We start from the raw sequence: 17,000 nt of genomic DNA on the forward strand, positions 1-17,000 counted from the left end.
AGAAAGAATATTTTGATGCCTTGAGTTGTGAGGGTTAAGATCTTTTCACGAAAAAATAAGATCATTATTAGATAATTCAACTGGCGGACTTTCGTTGGACTTTGCCGTTTTCATTAGTCTTAACTCGGGTTCGCGTCACATGGATTGATTCCATATTAAAGAACGATAACTTCAGTAACTGGTTTAGATCGTTTCGGCTCATTCCGTTTCATCAATACGGAAATCGCCCCAAATTAGTCTAGTTCTTCCGTCATCCATTGAATACCATGTAATCGGGATCGTCGGAGTCACTGTCCACACTCCACTGTCTCCTGCTGCGTTCTGGTAAACAAAAAATTGCCGTGTATAAATTGATAATAGTTGAAGTGGTTATGAATATTAAATATTTAAAGTCACTTATTTTGCCTTTTGTTCAATTACTTATTTCAAATATTTATGACAAAAACAGCAAGTAAATATTTGATTAGTATGATTAATAACCATATGTGCAATATTACTTGCTACTTTCAAAGATTTGCTCCCCTTTTTTTTCTCGTCAGAAGAGCCTAGTCAATGAAACAACGGATTAATTTTCCGTTTCATATTACTTCTGCCAGCGAACCAAGCTATATTTCCATCATCGCTACATGTAGTTTGTAGACTAGATATCTTTTAAAAGTCCTCAAATTGTGATTGAATTATTGGGATAGTCATTTATTCGGGAAGGAAAAAGAGACCACCGTTTTAACTGGATTCGAGTTTCCCTGTATTTTTCGAAGAAGCCATATTTCTTACTTTATTTCGTTATTATTTTTATTTTCTCTTTCAGTAATATCTAGTTGATTTTTAACTGAATAAAATCTATTCATCTCAAACCATCAGCGATCATGTTTTTAGTGTGAAAGCAATACCAGCCAAGATAAAGCAGTTAAAGCGACAAACTTCGTGCGCTTCCGTCACACAAGACGGAGGGCGGAATCAGCCGAGGTTCTCCGAACTTACCAATACTGTCCAGAATATTAGGATCACTGCACGACCTATAGAGAGGATGCTCCTTTGGGCTCAAGGGATGTTCAGATTTAGACGAAGGAATGTGAGCTGGGCTTACAGATATGCGACCATTTACTGAAAAAAATTCATGAATGTACCAAAAACGGTTCTTGAACGTTTCAAAAATACCAGTACATAGAAAGCAAGTGCCTGTCAATATGAATTTTTTATGACCGAAATAAATTAATACGGATGATGCTTCTGAATTAAGAATCTTCCAATAAAGGGAAAGAGACGCAGGAATGAACAGATATTATCGTAGAAAAAGCTTTAAAAGGATACAGTGCGAGTTAGACATATAGTAATAAATGAATGAAAATTTTCCTTGGAATTCAAACTGTTTTCACCTTTAAATAAGGTATATCCATTCCAAAACTGTTGTGAAAAAACAATGCATAAAACTAAGTTTGGTGTTAAGGAAAAATGCTGAAACTTCATACGTACATATCTAACGCACATTGCATGCCTTTAACCTTTCCGAACGCAAAAAATATACTGTTAGAAATACTTACTTTGACTTATAGAGAGATAACTTGCTCCTGATCCTGAACTCTGACCCGTTCCCGTCTTGTTCTCAAAATCTGACGGTGATGGCATCTCCAGACTAACTGGGCGGGGCTCCGCAATCGAACGTCTTCTCTGGATCACTTGGACTAAAATGGACAAATCGATATTCTTTTTAATTTATTAAAGTCCAAAGGTATAAATGTAAGTGTAATTTGTTAGTTATAATCCCCTTCGTGCAGCGTCCAAAATACATTGATACTGTTCCCAGATACTTCTTATGTTGTCTGCATTGGAGCAAAAATATCTGAAAACACTTACTTTCGCATATTGATAGTTTTCTCTGCAAGAGCAATTACCGTAAACATTCTTCATCTTCATTTTTAAACAACACAAATATTTCGAGAGTGAGTGAGAGAGAGAGAATGAGAGAGAGACAGAGGCAGAGAGAGAGAGAGAGAGAGTGCATGTGTGTGTGAGAGAGATAACATTACCAGGTTTTATTTTCAGGTTCAATGTAAGTTTATCGGGTCTAGGGGGAGGCTCTGGCGTTTGTTCACCTGGTATGGCATATTCACCTGAACCTGAGGATTCTAAACAAATCAAATAAAATATGTATATCAAATAGCCATTATAGGAGAAGACAGCGGGCACGTGCCGCGCCCTTGGCTTTAGAGGTACCTTCTCTCTAATTAATTAATACATAATTAAGGTGCTGTAAAAATACACAATTTTCAATAATAATAACAATATTTTTATTTTATCATCCTATCTATAGAGACCATTAAAAACCTCTTTCATCCCTAAGCCCTATATTACGCGGTGAAGTTGCCTTCGCACGCTATCCATTGCTTCATACTTGTGCCCCCTAAACCAAATGCTGGTGGTATTGATTATTTTACATTCAGTCTTTAATATACTGCCATTTTTGTTGACTATCTCTGGTAAATAAAGGAGTGTTAATTTTCGTGGTGATCGCCACTCGTCGCTAGGTGTCTGACAGCCAATGCATATTATACACTTACCTGACTGGCGGTATTTGTGGGTGATTATCATGTAAGCGACGCACACATATTGTTTAATATATAGGCCTAATATTACTGTTTTATAAAAAAAATATTACTGTTGGTTTCTTGCCACATTGGAGGATGCTACTGTATGAAATAGCATCAATCATGGGACAAGTCAAAATTGTATAAATATTACACAAACCGTGAGCTTCACTGACGTTATTTAAGCCTCTCTTACAACCCGTCGTGCGTGCTTAGAGATCGTGCGTCCTCGGAGTTCTTGTCAGACGTAGCGTTGTCGCAGGATGAAAATTAAATCGCAGCGGACGAAGTAATAAGTACTTTAGGAGTAGGTGTGTCGTGCTCTAAACGTGGGGCCCGCAAGTGGTCTGTACGCCCTTTTTTGGAAGTAGAAAGAAGTAAGGAGCACGTACGATCTGTACTTGTGTCGCACACAGTGAGTGAGATAATCAAACGTGTATTGCAAGTTAAGCGTACGTTTTCAGAAATCGTACTTACGAAGTAAGAGAAACGTAAGAGAAACGTAATAAGCACGGAAGTGGAACGCACGGATAATATAATAAATAATAATATATAATAAATAATATAAAGGGAGCACCGAGTATCTTCATCATTCACTGTTTTGGCTTCCAAAATGGCACTTCCAAGAAGGATGCGCCATCGACTTCTACAGCTACTAATGCTACAGGAGACCGAAGATCACGACGCAATGCTTGCAGTGGTTGCTCGGGATCGCCTGCACTTTTATCGTGCTGGGCACGTGCGTCGTCTTAGTGTGACGCACTTCACAAGTATGGTAGTAGTACTCGCCACGCACTTTGGAAGTAAGATAAACGCACGGAGGAAGTGCACTCACCCCCCTTTTTGTTAAAACGTACATTGAAAGCAAGTTGAACGTACGAGTCTCTTGCGTGGTAAGTACGTCTTCGTGGTAAAATACCCCGGAATTTCTGCATGCTTTTCCTGCGTTACACGCACGCCTAGCGCACTTACTCAGTACTTTTGTCTTGCGTGCTACGAGCGTGCTCCAGGCGTTTTAATTGTCGCAGACAGGTCGTAGCGAAAAACTGGCCGGCCAGTTTTCGGGCTGCGTGCTTTGCGTCGTGTTTGCGTCCACCAAAAAAAGTACGTTCCACGTGCGTGTATCTTACTACTTGGCCAATTTTTTGCACGCAAACCGCTCGTAGAAGCACGCACGACCGGTTGTAAGAGTAGCTTTAAAGAGTCGAAGGAATCAGCCACATATCACATACCGGTCTGCCACGTGGTATTAGATCTTTCTTTAACAGGGAGAGGTTGAGGTGGTCGTCCGCTGAGGTGTTTCCTCTGAACCGGTCTGGAAAACTCCTGCATCAACAGCTCTTTACTCGGAATATACTGATGGGTCTGGAAGGGATGATACGTTGACAAGACTTAAGGTAACTATTTTTTACTGAATGGTTAAACCTTACTCCACCCCTACACACACGCGTGCGCACACACACACACACACACACACACGCATACCACGCACACACATATAGGCACTCGCACATACACAGACACTCCCACACGCAAACACACTTGGAATTTGCTTCCTATAGCCTGTGTTCATAATTTGATGCTGCACATACAAGTATTATTACGTGCATTACAAACTATAATAAAAATACCTAGTACACAAAAAATAATCGTCTTAATACAAGCCTAGATATAGTAAAATATAACCCAGTGACTTTCATATTGAAGCACCTAGCAACATGAGCCACCCTGAGTGTAAAGTGTAAAGACATGCTGAAAGCGGAGGTTAGATTACCGCTTTATAATCACTGTTGCTCAGGGTGGCAGTATGAGATAACGCTAAATAAGACTGGGTTCCCATACTTGGATCTGGATCGACCTAACTCCCTGGGGGTTCACGCTAAATTGCTATTAGCTCAAGAGGCTTAAATGTCTGTCACGCCTACCGAATCAGCTAGGGGTAAAGATAATTACCCCCTAACAGCTTTACAAGGCGTGACAGACATTTAAGCCAGTTAGTTTGATAGCAATATAGTGAGAGTCCCCAGGGAGATAGATCGATCCAAATATCTGTGGGAATGGTCCTCTACCTTGAATGTGTAGCCGACGTCTATCTCGCTGTATTTCCTTGGCCTGGGTAACTCGATCTTGTCCGATAAATTTCCGACCACTCGCGCACTGTCCATTTTACCTGGTGAAAAAGAAGCCTGCGTTCACATCTGGGCTAAATTAGACAGATAAACGTGTATAACTTACATGAAATAGACTAACAAATCTATTACTGGACTTACAATTTGTCCAGTTGATGACATGGCGTCCCCCTCAGCCGTTCCGTTCCCCTTAGAATACAGATGAATTATTCTCACCCCTGTTTCGTACTCTGTGTCAAACTGTTATGATACACAGATTAAACATGTATACCGAATGCGTCGTCAACTAAACAAAATAGAGTAATAGATTTAAATACGAATTATTTTATGTTAAATATAACTGGTTGACTCGCATACTGTACATAGTGTATAATTTAATTCAACTACGTAGGGTGCTAGTCAGGTTCCATAATTTTCCATTAAAAATAGTATAACTACGAAATGGAAACAAAAACATCCAAATTTCCATCCTGTGGCCTACACGGTACATTTAAATTACCCTCGTCTTCTCAAAATGAACCAGTAACTTTTCCACATGTCTGTCCAGAGCATCGTCATCAGGGTCTTCATCTTTACATTAAACACACACACACACACACACACACACACACACACACACACACACACACCTCCGTGCCCCAAAGTCCTGAATCCACCAATGAAAATGCGAGTGTGCGGCTGTCACCGGCCAAATTTCGAACATCATACTTGAGATTGTTCTCTTCTTTTTAATAGGTATGCCATATTATTTTTAAAAGTTGGTCAAGATCAAGTAGACATAAATATATATATATTGAGACACGTTACTTTTAAAGGAGCCCTCTTTAGTCTGACGCGTAGGTGTACTTCTCGGCATCAGCACGGTTACCAACTGCTGCTGGGCCATAGCCACGTGCAAGCCATTCTCGTGCAGGACTCGGTTAGCTTCGGCCAGCACCCTGACTGCCTCACGTGCCTTGCAGTGCTGTGATAAAACATCAGTAAGCTTGTTTAGAACATATACATAGGGAATTTAGCTCTTAAAATAAAAAGGTTAGTTAGGGTTAAGTTTTGAACACAAATACAATAAGTAACTGATAAGCATAAAAATTAGGAGTTTGGAAGATAAAATTGTAATGACGTTATATAAGCAAGTGCATTCCTTGATTATAAATGTACCTTTAATCTCTGTACAGCAATATGAAGCTGTGCTCGTACCTTATTTATGTTGAGAGCATCCGTTTTGGCCTCCAAGTCCAGCTGACTTTCCTCTACCAGTGATTTAGCCTACATTAAAAAAAGATTCCATTGATAAATTTTTGACAAATGCTCAACAATTTTGCCCTGTAAGACAACAAGCGATACATCAGATCTCTCCTTATGTTGACTCATACGGCGTGGGGCAACACCCCACCCCACCCCATTCCCGCACCCCACATGACCAGGGGTTGTTTTCGCCCTCTCTTCTTCGTCCGTCAACTTTTAAAGTCGTCCAAAGTTCCAGAGATTACTTCAAACTCACCCCAATAGTCAGCCTTTTACTGACAACGGCAGAGGTATGATGGCATTGGGAACGAGTGTTCAGTACTCGCTGAAACTCAGGGTGACAAAGGGTTTATTTATTTATTTATTTATTTTTATTTCTTTATTTTATTTATTTTTTTTTTGCCTTTAGAATACTCACTGTGGGTAGTGGGCAAAAGAGTGATTTAAATGAAAACATTAAGTTTGTTCCAATTACGTATCGCCAGGGAAGTTTTCTTACCTTTATGTATTCTAACTGCGTGCTTTCAAGTTTCCGACCCTCTCCTTTCTTCATCAAATGATCCAACTGGAATCACAAACGTTTGAGAAGTATGCTTTACTAGATCTCTGACACCTACTGACGTCCGCAGATAGTCCATTAATACTGATAAAAACTGATAAATATACTAATTACATTTTACTCATTGGTTGATATAGAGGACACAGTGGAACACGCCCCCCCCCCCCCCCCCCACACACACACACACACACACACACACACACACTCGTCAATCAGCTTCGGAGAAACCCCTTCCTCGCTCTTGTCCCCCCCCCCCTCAAAAAAGGATACCCCAGTGCCCTATAAATAGCTCATTTAGTAACAGTCAAATATCACTCGCCATCTACATGTACATGTATCTACTACAGTATATACCAATTAGCACGGCAAAACAGTAATCCTACTCATTCCACCCCGGATCCGCCTTATACAAAATGCAAGAATCATATTATCATCAGCATCAATTGATTCATTATACTGAATTCGTGCGTAAACGTGTCATTTTAATTAATTTTAATTTAAAATGTCACAAGAATTGCTCAACCTCCGTGATATATACATGCGCACTAATGGTAATAATTGAAATGCTTTGTAAAAAATTTCTGAATAATAAATTTTAATTTGTCATATTTTAAACCATAATGACATGAATTAGGTATTCAAGTACCTGTTTCTCCAATTTGTTTGTTTTTCCTTTGAGCTCCAAGTAATTTTTCCTGGCTTCGTCAACTTCTTTGGTTTCCGTTAAAATTTCTTTGAACTGTTTTCTATAATGTTCGTACTGGAAAAGATTCCAAATAAAAAAAAATCACACAGACACTAATATACAATATCTAAACAAAGATGCTGAACAGATTTTTGTTGTTTCTTTTCCATTATCAAGCTCTCCCTTAATGCTAAAGACACCATAATACAACCCATTTATCACGATATCCTTCAAGAAGAGAGTAGCAGCCTTTAATTTTTCATAAAAATGCTTTTGTTAATAATTCATGTACATTCAACTGAGGATGCAAAAAAATGGGTTTCAGCTCAATAAACTATTAATTTACAGTGAAAGTAAACATCACTATCATGAAAACCATACAGTGATTTAGGGGCACTCTTAAAAGAAAAGAAAAAAACAGGTGAGCGGCATTGAAAGTTTTTGGTAAAACGCAACTTGATCGTCTCTCCGGAGACCGATTTTCGACGATCCTGTATTGTGGATCAGACACGGTTCTGTGCCATTGACCTAAAACCCAAAACTAATCACGTGAGAAGGGGAAACGATCATTCGAGGTCGATCAGCGCTTCTATAGTAATACGGACACTGTTTCTCCAATTTATTCCTAATAAAAGTTTTTGTATAAAAACATTTGTACAAAAATAAGGGGTTTCTTATGCGTTGTAAAATTATCAGAATTATATAAGTAAGAACTGTACCAGAATTGGAACTCGGCTATGCGGGAGCTCTTACTGCAATGACTGGTGATGGAGCAGAGGATTTTTTATGTAATATTGTACTGTCTGTACATCGACTCATTGTAATTTATAAATAAATTATTTTGATGCTTGAAGATGAAGTGATTTTGGTCATTGAGAGTTATTAGACGATAAATGATTTATATACGTTTAAGCATCAGCGAAGTAGAATATACCAGCTATTATTGCGTGGACAATATTAACTCGCACATTGGCATACTGTGCTCCAACAATCTCCTATCTTACTATTTCATATACTTGTAATCTAGATAATGCCTGAATCATAATACCTGATAACATGGTTTCTAATCAAGATATCGCAAGTACAATAATGGATTAAATGTATAGCAATTGTAACACATACGAACGACAGTTAATAAGCACACACACGTACATACATAAACGCACACACTTTGACATGAAGGTTTTTTTAAAGAAACATTACAAGCCAATTGTAGGTCGCAGGCTGCGGAAACAGAAGCAGTTGCCCCTTCCCCAGTGATGTTTTAAAAATACGTATTATCTAAATTGTCAACCCTTTCTCTACTACAAGTCACATACTTTCTCCAGCGCCTGGATGAGTACCGCGGGCAATACAAATGTGTGTTGTGCACCTACCCTAACCATTCCCTTACCTTAAAATCCTGCTTTGACACTATATTTTAGTAGTACGCTGGTACATATAGCTCCAGGGGTTTAATTTTGCTAGGGGGAAGGGGGAGGATAAAAATACGAAATAGTGGGCAAGGCTAACATTACTGATGGTACAGGTATGAAAAGAATTGCTTGAATTTCTCTCGGTTCGTTTTTATTTTATTTTATTTTATTTTATTTTATTTTATTTTATTTTATTTTATTTTATTTTATTTTTTTTTTTTTGGGGGGGGGGGGGGAGGAGAAGGGAGAGCGGGTGAAGGGGGTTCCTCCGTGATTAGAGGCTTCTAGGTATGAAAAGTGCTTGAGAGCTTTAACACCTTGTTCCCTCAGTTTTCACGTGTACAGTATATACAGTGTATCGTATATGCAGATGCAGTAATTGGCCTTCTGGTTCCGAATCACGCTGTTATATGACATGATTCTATAGTAACTCTGAACAAAAAACACGGGGTGACAAGGATCATGTTTATTTATTTATTTATTCGTGTGTTTGTTTGTTTCGATAGGCCTATATGGTCTATTTTGTCTTTGTGCGGCTGAAAGAGGTGGCGGTAGGGATGAGGGGGTAAAATAGGGGTGTGGGGACAGGATAAAAAGGGGTGAGGGGTAACAATGGGGTATGTAGAGAGAGGCTGACAAGGGGGGTGGTGAAAGGATAACAATGGGGGTGTAGGGATAACAAAGGGATGTGGGGGAGCACCTGTTTCCTTACCTGTTCCATATAGTTATCAAGCAGCTCTGTCCACAGCGTGTCTACTTCGTACATCGTCATGAACAAATCTCTCAGTCCAGAGTTGGCCTCACTCTTCAGCCATTTAGCAAGGTGTGTGGACGCTTGAATGTAAATAGATAGAAACTGAATGACAGGGCCAGGGAGCAAAGTGGACCACGTGTACGCCTTCTCATCCCCTCCCCCCCCCAAAAAAAAATAATAAGGAGGAGGTACCTCTCTACTCGCCTCCAAAAAGTTTAACAAGCCACACAAAAACCAGGCAATATGACCATCCTTCGGACCTTATATATTATAGTAAAATTATTTTCGACAAAGTTTTTTTTTTATTTGCCGAGCGAAACCTTCCCAGCCCAGAAATCCCCAGAATTTGTCAGTGAAAAGAGTTGATTATTATAAATCATATTTATAGGCTTTACACTGAACATAAAATTTATATATACGCTATGAAACCGGCCAAAATTCTTGTTACAAAGTATGGAATATTTCAACAGAATATCAGTGGATTGGTTGGGATAAGGTTAAAAAAAGACAGACGCAACATGATTAGCTCATCTTTCAGATATAAAAAAACACTATCACCCTTTAGTACAAGTTTTGCTGGACAATATTTTATTTTAATTACGCTGACAGGAATAATAGTACATTTAACCTGTCATTCTGATCAGATTATATTTGTCACACAGGATAACTTCTAATGTGCGCCACTGCGATCATCTGTTTCTCTATCATTACTTAATGTGAAAACTGTCACAGCAGAATAGAGAAAAATGAATACGTCTTTAGCTTTCGAAGTATCCCATACTTGCAGGAAGAGGACACATTACAGAAGGGTAATTAGCAATACAAATTATGATCAATCAAGATTAATATACTATATTCAGCATAATTTGCCGTCACGAATGAACGTAGTAAGTCTCTATTTCCATTACAACAGTACGTGATTCAAAACTAGAAAGGCAGAACTCGTAACTCTAGGAATGGTTTTGAATATGATATACAACGCTGATTAAATTGTAAAATTAAATTGATTAAATTGTAAAAGTGGTGAAATTTTCAATCAAAAAATTTAAACTTTTGTTCCGTCTATAAAGTTTTAGCGGTCTTTGTTTGCCTATTAACCCTACCTTGTCTCTTAGCTTCTATCATTTTACGCAGGGACTGAGCGACCATCTTCTCGTGATAAATCACCATCCCCAGGTCCCAGTGGGTCCCGTGGGAGAACCGAGTGGCCACCCTGCGGAACATGGCCTCACGTCTCCAGCGGTCACTATGCAGTGAAACTCCTCCGCCCTCTTTTTCCCTTTTTACACAGGGTACCAAATTGCAAGTCAGAGGGCTTTTCTGCTTATTTTTGTATTCAGTAGTGTCAGTGGAATTGTTATAATCCTTGGTAGAGAAATATTTGCTTATTGTTAAGATTCTTCTCAGCCATTAACATAATGAATGCATGTCAGTCCAACGCTTGTAATGTCTACTTTAGCATGGAGTGTTGCGTTAAATTTGCCCGCCGTGCATTGACCTTAGTATTATCAACACAACTTCCGTGTTCGGGGTGTTTAAATAACAGCGCTCGAATGACAGAGTTATGATCTTCCTCTAGTCGGTTTTACTGCACTAGACTTTCGCACTCTTGGTTTTAAAGTGCTTTTTACGAAATTGCCACTTTAATACTGTCTATACATGTGACCGGCGTTCGGTTTGTCCTTTCAGACATGTCGATCAATCCCAGTAGACCACGTAGTTAGGGGTTCCTCGCTCCGACCCGTCTGGGATTGTTGGGCTATTTCTAGCCTTTACCTTGTCGACCTTAAAAAAGGGTGGCCTTAATTTCGGTCATCTAAGGACATGTAAACGGCTGGAATGAGTCCCTGTGTAGCAACTGCAGTGTGTCACTAGTTTCACCACTCTTTGTGCTATATGTATGACATATTGTGCAGTCGACCTAACGTCACATTTCAAATAGATCAACGATCAGACTGATAAACTGCTCCCCTTATCGGATTCCACTGCTGTTTGAACAACAGAGTCACATACTAATCTCTGCACTCGATTTATCTGCTACGTCCACAGAATAATCCCAATGAGAACCACGTACAATGTGTATTCTGAAATCAGAGTGGCCTCTGAAATAGTATAGAAGATTGAAGAATACAATTATTTTGTAACAGACTACCGATACTAGCGGGCCCTATGGTCAGAGAGTAACACCCCATTTCCATAGATTTTTAGATCGATCTATCCCTGTGGGGAGTCTCACTAGATTACTGTCAGCTTGGCCGGCTTAAGCGTCTTTCCCGCCTACTAATTGCTGTAAGGGGGTAATTAACTATGGTGCCCGCTCGGCTGATTGCAATTTAGCGTGAACCCCCAGGGAGTTAGGTCGATCTAAAACTTAATCTTCAGATCGATCTAAATCTCTGGGAAAGCACCCTAAGACCCCATTCCCACAGATTTTAGATCGATCTAACCCTGTGGGGAGTCTCACTAGATTACTCTCAGCTTAGTCGGCTTAAGCGTCTGTCCCGCCTACTAAAAGCTGTAAGGGGGTAATTAACTACCGTGCACGCTCGACTGACTGCAATTTAGCGTGAACCCCAGGGAGTTAGGTCGATCTAGATGGATCGATCTAAATCTATGTGAATCACTCTAAGAGGCACACACGTAATTCGGGCAGTTCTCGTTGCACGTGAAATCTTTAAAGCGATTAAAGTTTACCTTAGTTATCGGTAGGTACTCTGTAGATAAGGATCCGAACGTGACGGTATCCCCCAGGTCACGTTTCCAAATAAATATACAGTGTATGATTTACATTCGCAAGGCAGGAGAACGATTACATATATTCTCCTATGACTGCACCTGTACACCGGGTATAAGCACAAAAAAGTGAGCATATGAGTAGCGTCCGTGACACACATTCTATGTAATAATTGCATAATTTTTTTTTCTGTTTCATACTTTATATTGTGCAGGTAGCCAGTATGCATTTAAAAAAATAAAAAAATGAAAGGGATAAATAACAGTCTTGTACACGTAAATATTAGATAATTTTTTTAATATCCATTTTTCTTTTGTGGAAGGACGGCGCCACGAGGCTCAGAGGCCACCGGGTTGTCAGATACCTTTGTAACTCAGGGTTCCCAAGCGCTTTTTGAATGCTTTGGGCCCATTGTTTTCTTTATGAATTGTTCCTTTGCTCCCTGCGGAATAATTTCCTTATAGGATATTGCCAGGGGAGGGTAAGTAACTTTTTATAGAAAATTCTATAGCAGAAATTAGAAGTTTTTAATATGTGCTATGCAGATTCCCTCTAAGTATAACGCATCATGCTACTAGTATCTCACGCGACTCAAGTCCACATGCTAAAGGAAAAAACACATTAATCACCCGAGCGGCTAAAAAAACAAAAAACAAACAGATTTACAACTACATCTCGTTTCTGGCCGTAAACTTGACCTCCAGTTCGTAAAAATCTGCCAAATGACGTAGCACTCTATGACGCGTTACTGCTCCGCGAGCTTAGTACTTATTCCAATGAGGTTTGGCGAAAACGACCGAGGGCTATATCTAGTATAGAAAGAAAGCAGGAAATATATGTTCAAATAATATTTATTTTCTGGAGTATGAAATTATACCATGTGGTATTTCTTTTAGTTATGCTATTTGAAACCAGAAAAATATATGGTGGCATTTGGCCGGGTTTAATGACAAACATTTTTACAGACCCAAAGACATGTTAGAAATAATCCTGGAAGTTTGAAATTTCTTGATTAATCGAGTGATGGCAGGTCCTAACTGTAAAAATATTGGAACTCTCTTGGAAATTAACCAAGTGGGAGGGGGGGGGGTCAGGGTTTTTTATCTTTTTAATCACGCCAGTCAAAAGAACAGGAGGGAGGAAAAGGTGTGGCTCTTTTGAATGGTCATTTACATGTACCTACTCGTTTTACCTACCTAAAGACAATCAATGCGCAATTTAAACTTTCGGGGTTCATAACAAAATTGTCAAGTGCTTAATATTAGACGAAAAGGTTTCTTTTCTATTAATAATGTATAAATTATTTAGTGCTGCAGTGATTCTAGATTGATTCGACCTTTTATATCGGGCACGACATTAATATAAGCATTCAAGGTCTAACGTTTTTTTAAATTTTTTGTTGAAAAAGAACATCCTGCCCCAATGTATCGGTGGGTTATAACAGAGTCGGTTATGGAAACACGCAGAACAACCTAAAACTTCCCCAATATCGGAAGGCCGCGACAAGGTAGACGTGCATGTAAATAAAAACGCTATATAGTCATTGTGCTGGATATGGAATCGGGATGGTACGAGAACGAAATTGGACTCGGGTTGGACCGGGCAAATGACAATATTCATTTTGTAAACAGATAAATGAATGATAAATTATTTTGAAAAGTATATAATAAAAATAAACATTAAATTAAATTCGTACTACATATTGGACCATCATACATTCTGATATTGGCTCTAAACTTACTTTATAAATACAGTGCCACACAGCGTAATTCTGTCTATTACATGCATGCACAGACCTATACATTATGTGTAAATACGACGAGGTATTTTTTTGCCTCATAAGAAAAGAGCAAAAAAAGGGCTATATATATTTATACTTCTTTACTACATAAAATGTTTTTCAACAACAGAAAAAATATTGGTTCATTTTAAAAGTAAAAATTGACAATAAACCATCAATAAATTGTGGACTAAGTATTCATTGTAATTTTAAACATATTTTAATAGCCATTTGCTAAATACCAAACTAATTCTATGAATACAGTAACTCGATCTAAACATTCATAACACATAGCAGCACGACATTCAAACATAAATTTTACGCCACAGATGTTATACACTGTACAACTGTGTTGCCCAACTACAATTGTAAAGTCACATGATAAAAAGTCCGTCAACATTGTCCAGTCTTTCTTGCTTCGCCTTGTAACTCTGAGTCTCTCTACTCCTTACGTCTAACTCCTGAAATTGTCACTTAAAGAAAACAGTACAACAACTGTTTGGATTTGTTCTGTTACAAGTTTCTAAGCGTTGTGTAATCCGACCTTGTTGATATATTGGACGAAAGAGTATACCTGATAGGCCTACCAATACCCGTGGGGTTGAAAAAGGCTAGTTTTAGGTCGGTAATCGTTCTACATGTATATCTGGGCGTGTGGCTCTTAGGCTCTGTTCTCACAACTTTTAGATCGATCTATCACCGCGGGGAGTCTCACTAGATTACTGTCAGATAATCCCCCTTAAGTGTCCGTCCCCGCCTACTACAAGCTTTAAGGGGTAATTAACTTTCGTGTCCGCCCGGCTGACAGCTATTTAGCGTGAACCCCCAGGGAGTTAGGTCGATCCAATGTAGGTCGATCTAATCTATGAGAATGGGGTGTTATCCCCCTCCAATACTTTAACCACACCAGCCCGACGTGCAGGAAGCAGTGAGATGACGGTCCCAGTCTACATATTTTTTACCAAAATTTTGTTCACGTAAATGAGCCTTCAAAATATATTTCTTCAAAAACAAACACGAAATTGCTTCTCAATTTCGGCATCCACCCAACCCCCATGTATACCCAACCACATGCAAACACAGGCAGGTATTTAATTTGCTTTCGAAGTGCCTACTTACAATTACCAAACTGAACACACTACGCTTTTCATTTGCATGGAGTTGACCAGAACAATTGTCACACGTTTGGTTCTACTATTTCCGCTACTCAGGAAACATGAGGTCTCACACCAGAAAGGTTCATATAAATGTTTTACTCTTTCAAAAGAATCACACGATTTTCTAGCCCCTATTCTACTGATCTCTTGTTCAATGGAGCTATATTGATAACCGCCTGTCTGTGGACAAATTTCTGAGGATTATTAAAGCACGGTATACGCCTATATACATCACTGATTTCTGGAATACGCAGGCAATATATGACAGGGTCCAGAAGAATGTTCAGCAAATGCAAGTTACCAGCGACAACATGAACAATGCTGAAACCAGCAGGGATGGGCGAGGAAACCAAGTCGAATGAGAAATGCACTGTAAAAGCCACGACGCCAGTACTCAAAAGGAAGAAGTCGGTAGCCCAAAGCATCGCTATAGTTAGACTTGTCTTAAAGGCTTTTTTCGCCTTGCCATTTGACGGGCCTTGTGTGATCTGTTTTCGAGCTTTGTAGAGTAGTAGGGTTAGCATGACCGTGTTGCCAACAAACGCTATGGCAGTTGTTATACTTCCGGTCCCACTTACGGCTAAATACACTGACTGAGACATCAGCATAGCCAAGCAACCATCTTGGGGTTCTTTTATATAGTTGAAGATGATTCCCACGGAGAAGGAGACTGCAGGGATGAGATAAGACACGAAAACGAAAAGAGCCGTTGGTTTCTTGTTTTTCTTCATGGTAAAATCCAAGGGATGCCATACGGTGGTGAGTTGGTGGTATACGAGCGAGGTAGTGGCAATCAGAGGCAATAGAGTGAAATAACTCATCAGACAAACGGTAAACCTCTCAAGGCAAGCCAAGTTTAATAAAGCAACCGGGGTGTTCTCGACAGAACTATGAACAGCACCACCTTCAAAAGATGTCTTGCTGGTAGCGTTCTCGGTGAGGTTGGTCGCCTCAAGAAAGAAAGAAGCACAGTCGAGTGACTTCTCAGGGTTCTGGGAAGGTGGAATCATCGTCTGAATGTAGATACTGACGCATATTGTTACTACCATGCTCACGGCCAGCATTAGGTCTGACACTGCCAAATTCACCAAATTGATTTGAAATGTTGTAAGGGGCCTTGCCAAGCGCCCCAAGGCTGCCAAAGAAATACTGTTCATCGTTACAGCGACAACAGATATCGCTAGAAGGATCTCTCGAGACGGCGGTAAAAGCACCTGTTCAAACCGTGTGAAGAAGATCTCTAAATCAGACGAATTCGACATTCCGAGTTTGGTAAATGTTAACCATGGAAGTATACCGTACTGAATCACTCTTTACAGTGATCTCTCTATATAGAGTTTATTAAGGATACACCAAAAGTAATCATTTATTGACAATGATGAAAAACAGGAACCCACCTTATGCCAAATGCACATTAATCTTCTATATATATATGCTGTTTCCTTTGTCACCCGTACGATTTTCCAGATGAGATGTAATTAGTAATAATTCAATGTCATATCTGACGGTAAACTGAAAATAATAACCAATGACCATCACATCAATCATGGTTACAAGTGCCATCCTACTGTCACAGTTTATGCGTTTTTGTAATCAAGGGCTGTTTGGTGCTAACTGAAGAAGCCGTCAAGATAATGATCACTATTCGTATATGTTGGTAAATGGCATTCTTCTCTTCCTACTCGAGAATCATTGCTTGGACTTTCCTGCATTTTGGATAGAAGTTTTATTCCATTTTCAAACTGATAAAATATCCAGCGTCACTTGTATTTTATGTGCTGTTTTCACGAAACAGCAGATGCTGAAGTTGTGAGAATCAGTAGCAAATCCAAGAAACATCATGCCCCTTGATCCAGCAAGGTTGAAGCTGTTTTAATCACTGTTGTGATTGTGCCTCTTATTATTCACATCATCATGTTAACATCTCTTTTAAAACTGGATTTTTTCCAGATCTCTT

The 17,000-nt window shown here is 39.3% G+C and overlaps 1 protein-coding gene across 1 annotated transcript; it reads right to left on the minus strand.

The window, feature by feature from the left end:
- On the minus strand, positions 1-11,517 carry LOC106169769 (uncharacterized). The gene is made up of 12 exons (XM_086997223.1): positions 10,476-11,517; positions 9,331-9,452; positions 7,165-7,278; positions 6,459-6,524; positions 5,912-5,980; positions 5,522-5,678; positions 4,655-4,755; positions 3,818-3,950; positions 2,028-2,126; positions 1,542-1,682; positions 982-1,104; positions 1-321 (listed from the first exon to the last, which is right to left on the minus strand). Exons 1-12 carry the CDS (start codon positions 10,594-10,596, stop codon positions 251-253), a joined length of 1,317 nt encoding a protein of 438 aa, XP_086853349.1. The 5' UTR covers positions 10,597-11,517; the 3' UTR covers positions 1-250.
- Between the last annotated feature and the right edge of the window lie 5,483 nt (positions 11,518-17,000).

The sequence above is a fragment of the Lingula anatina genome, chromosome 10 (assembly GCF_051362555.1).
Source record: "Lingula anatina isolate TDL-2025a chromosome 10, LinAna3.0, whole genome shotgun sequence".
NCBI lineage: Eukaryota > Metazoa > Brachiopoda > Lingulata > Lingulida > Lingulidae > Lingula > Lingula anatina.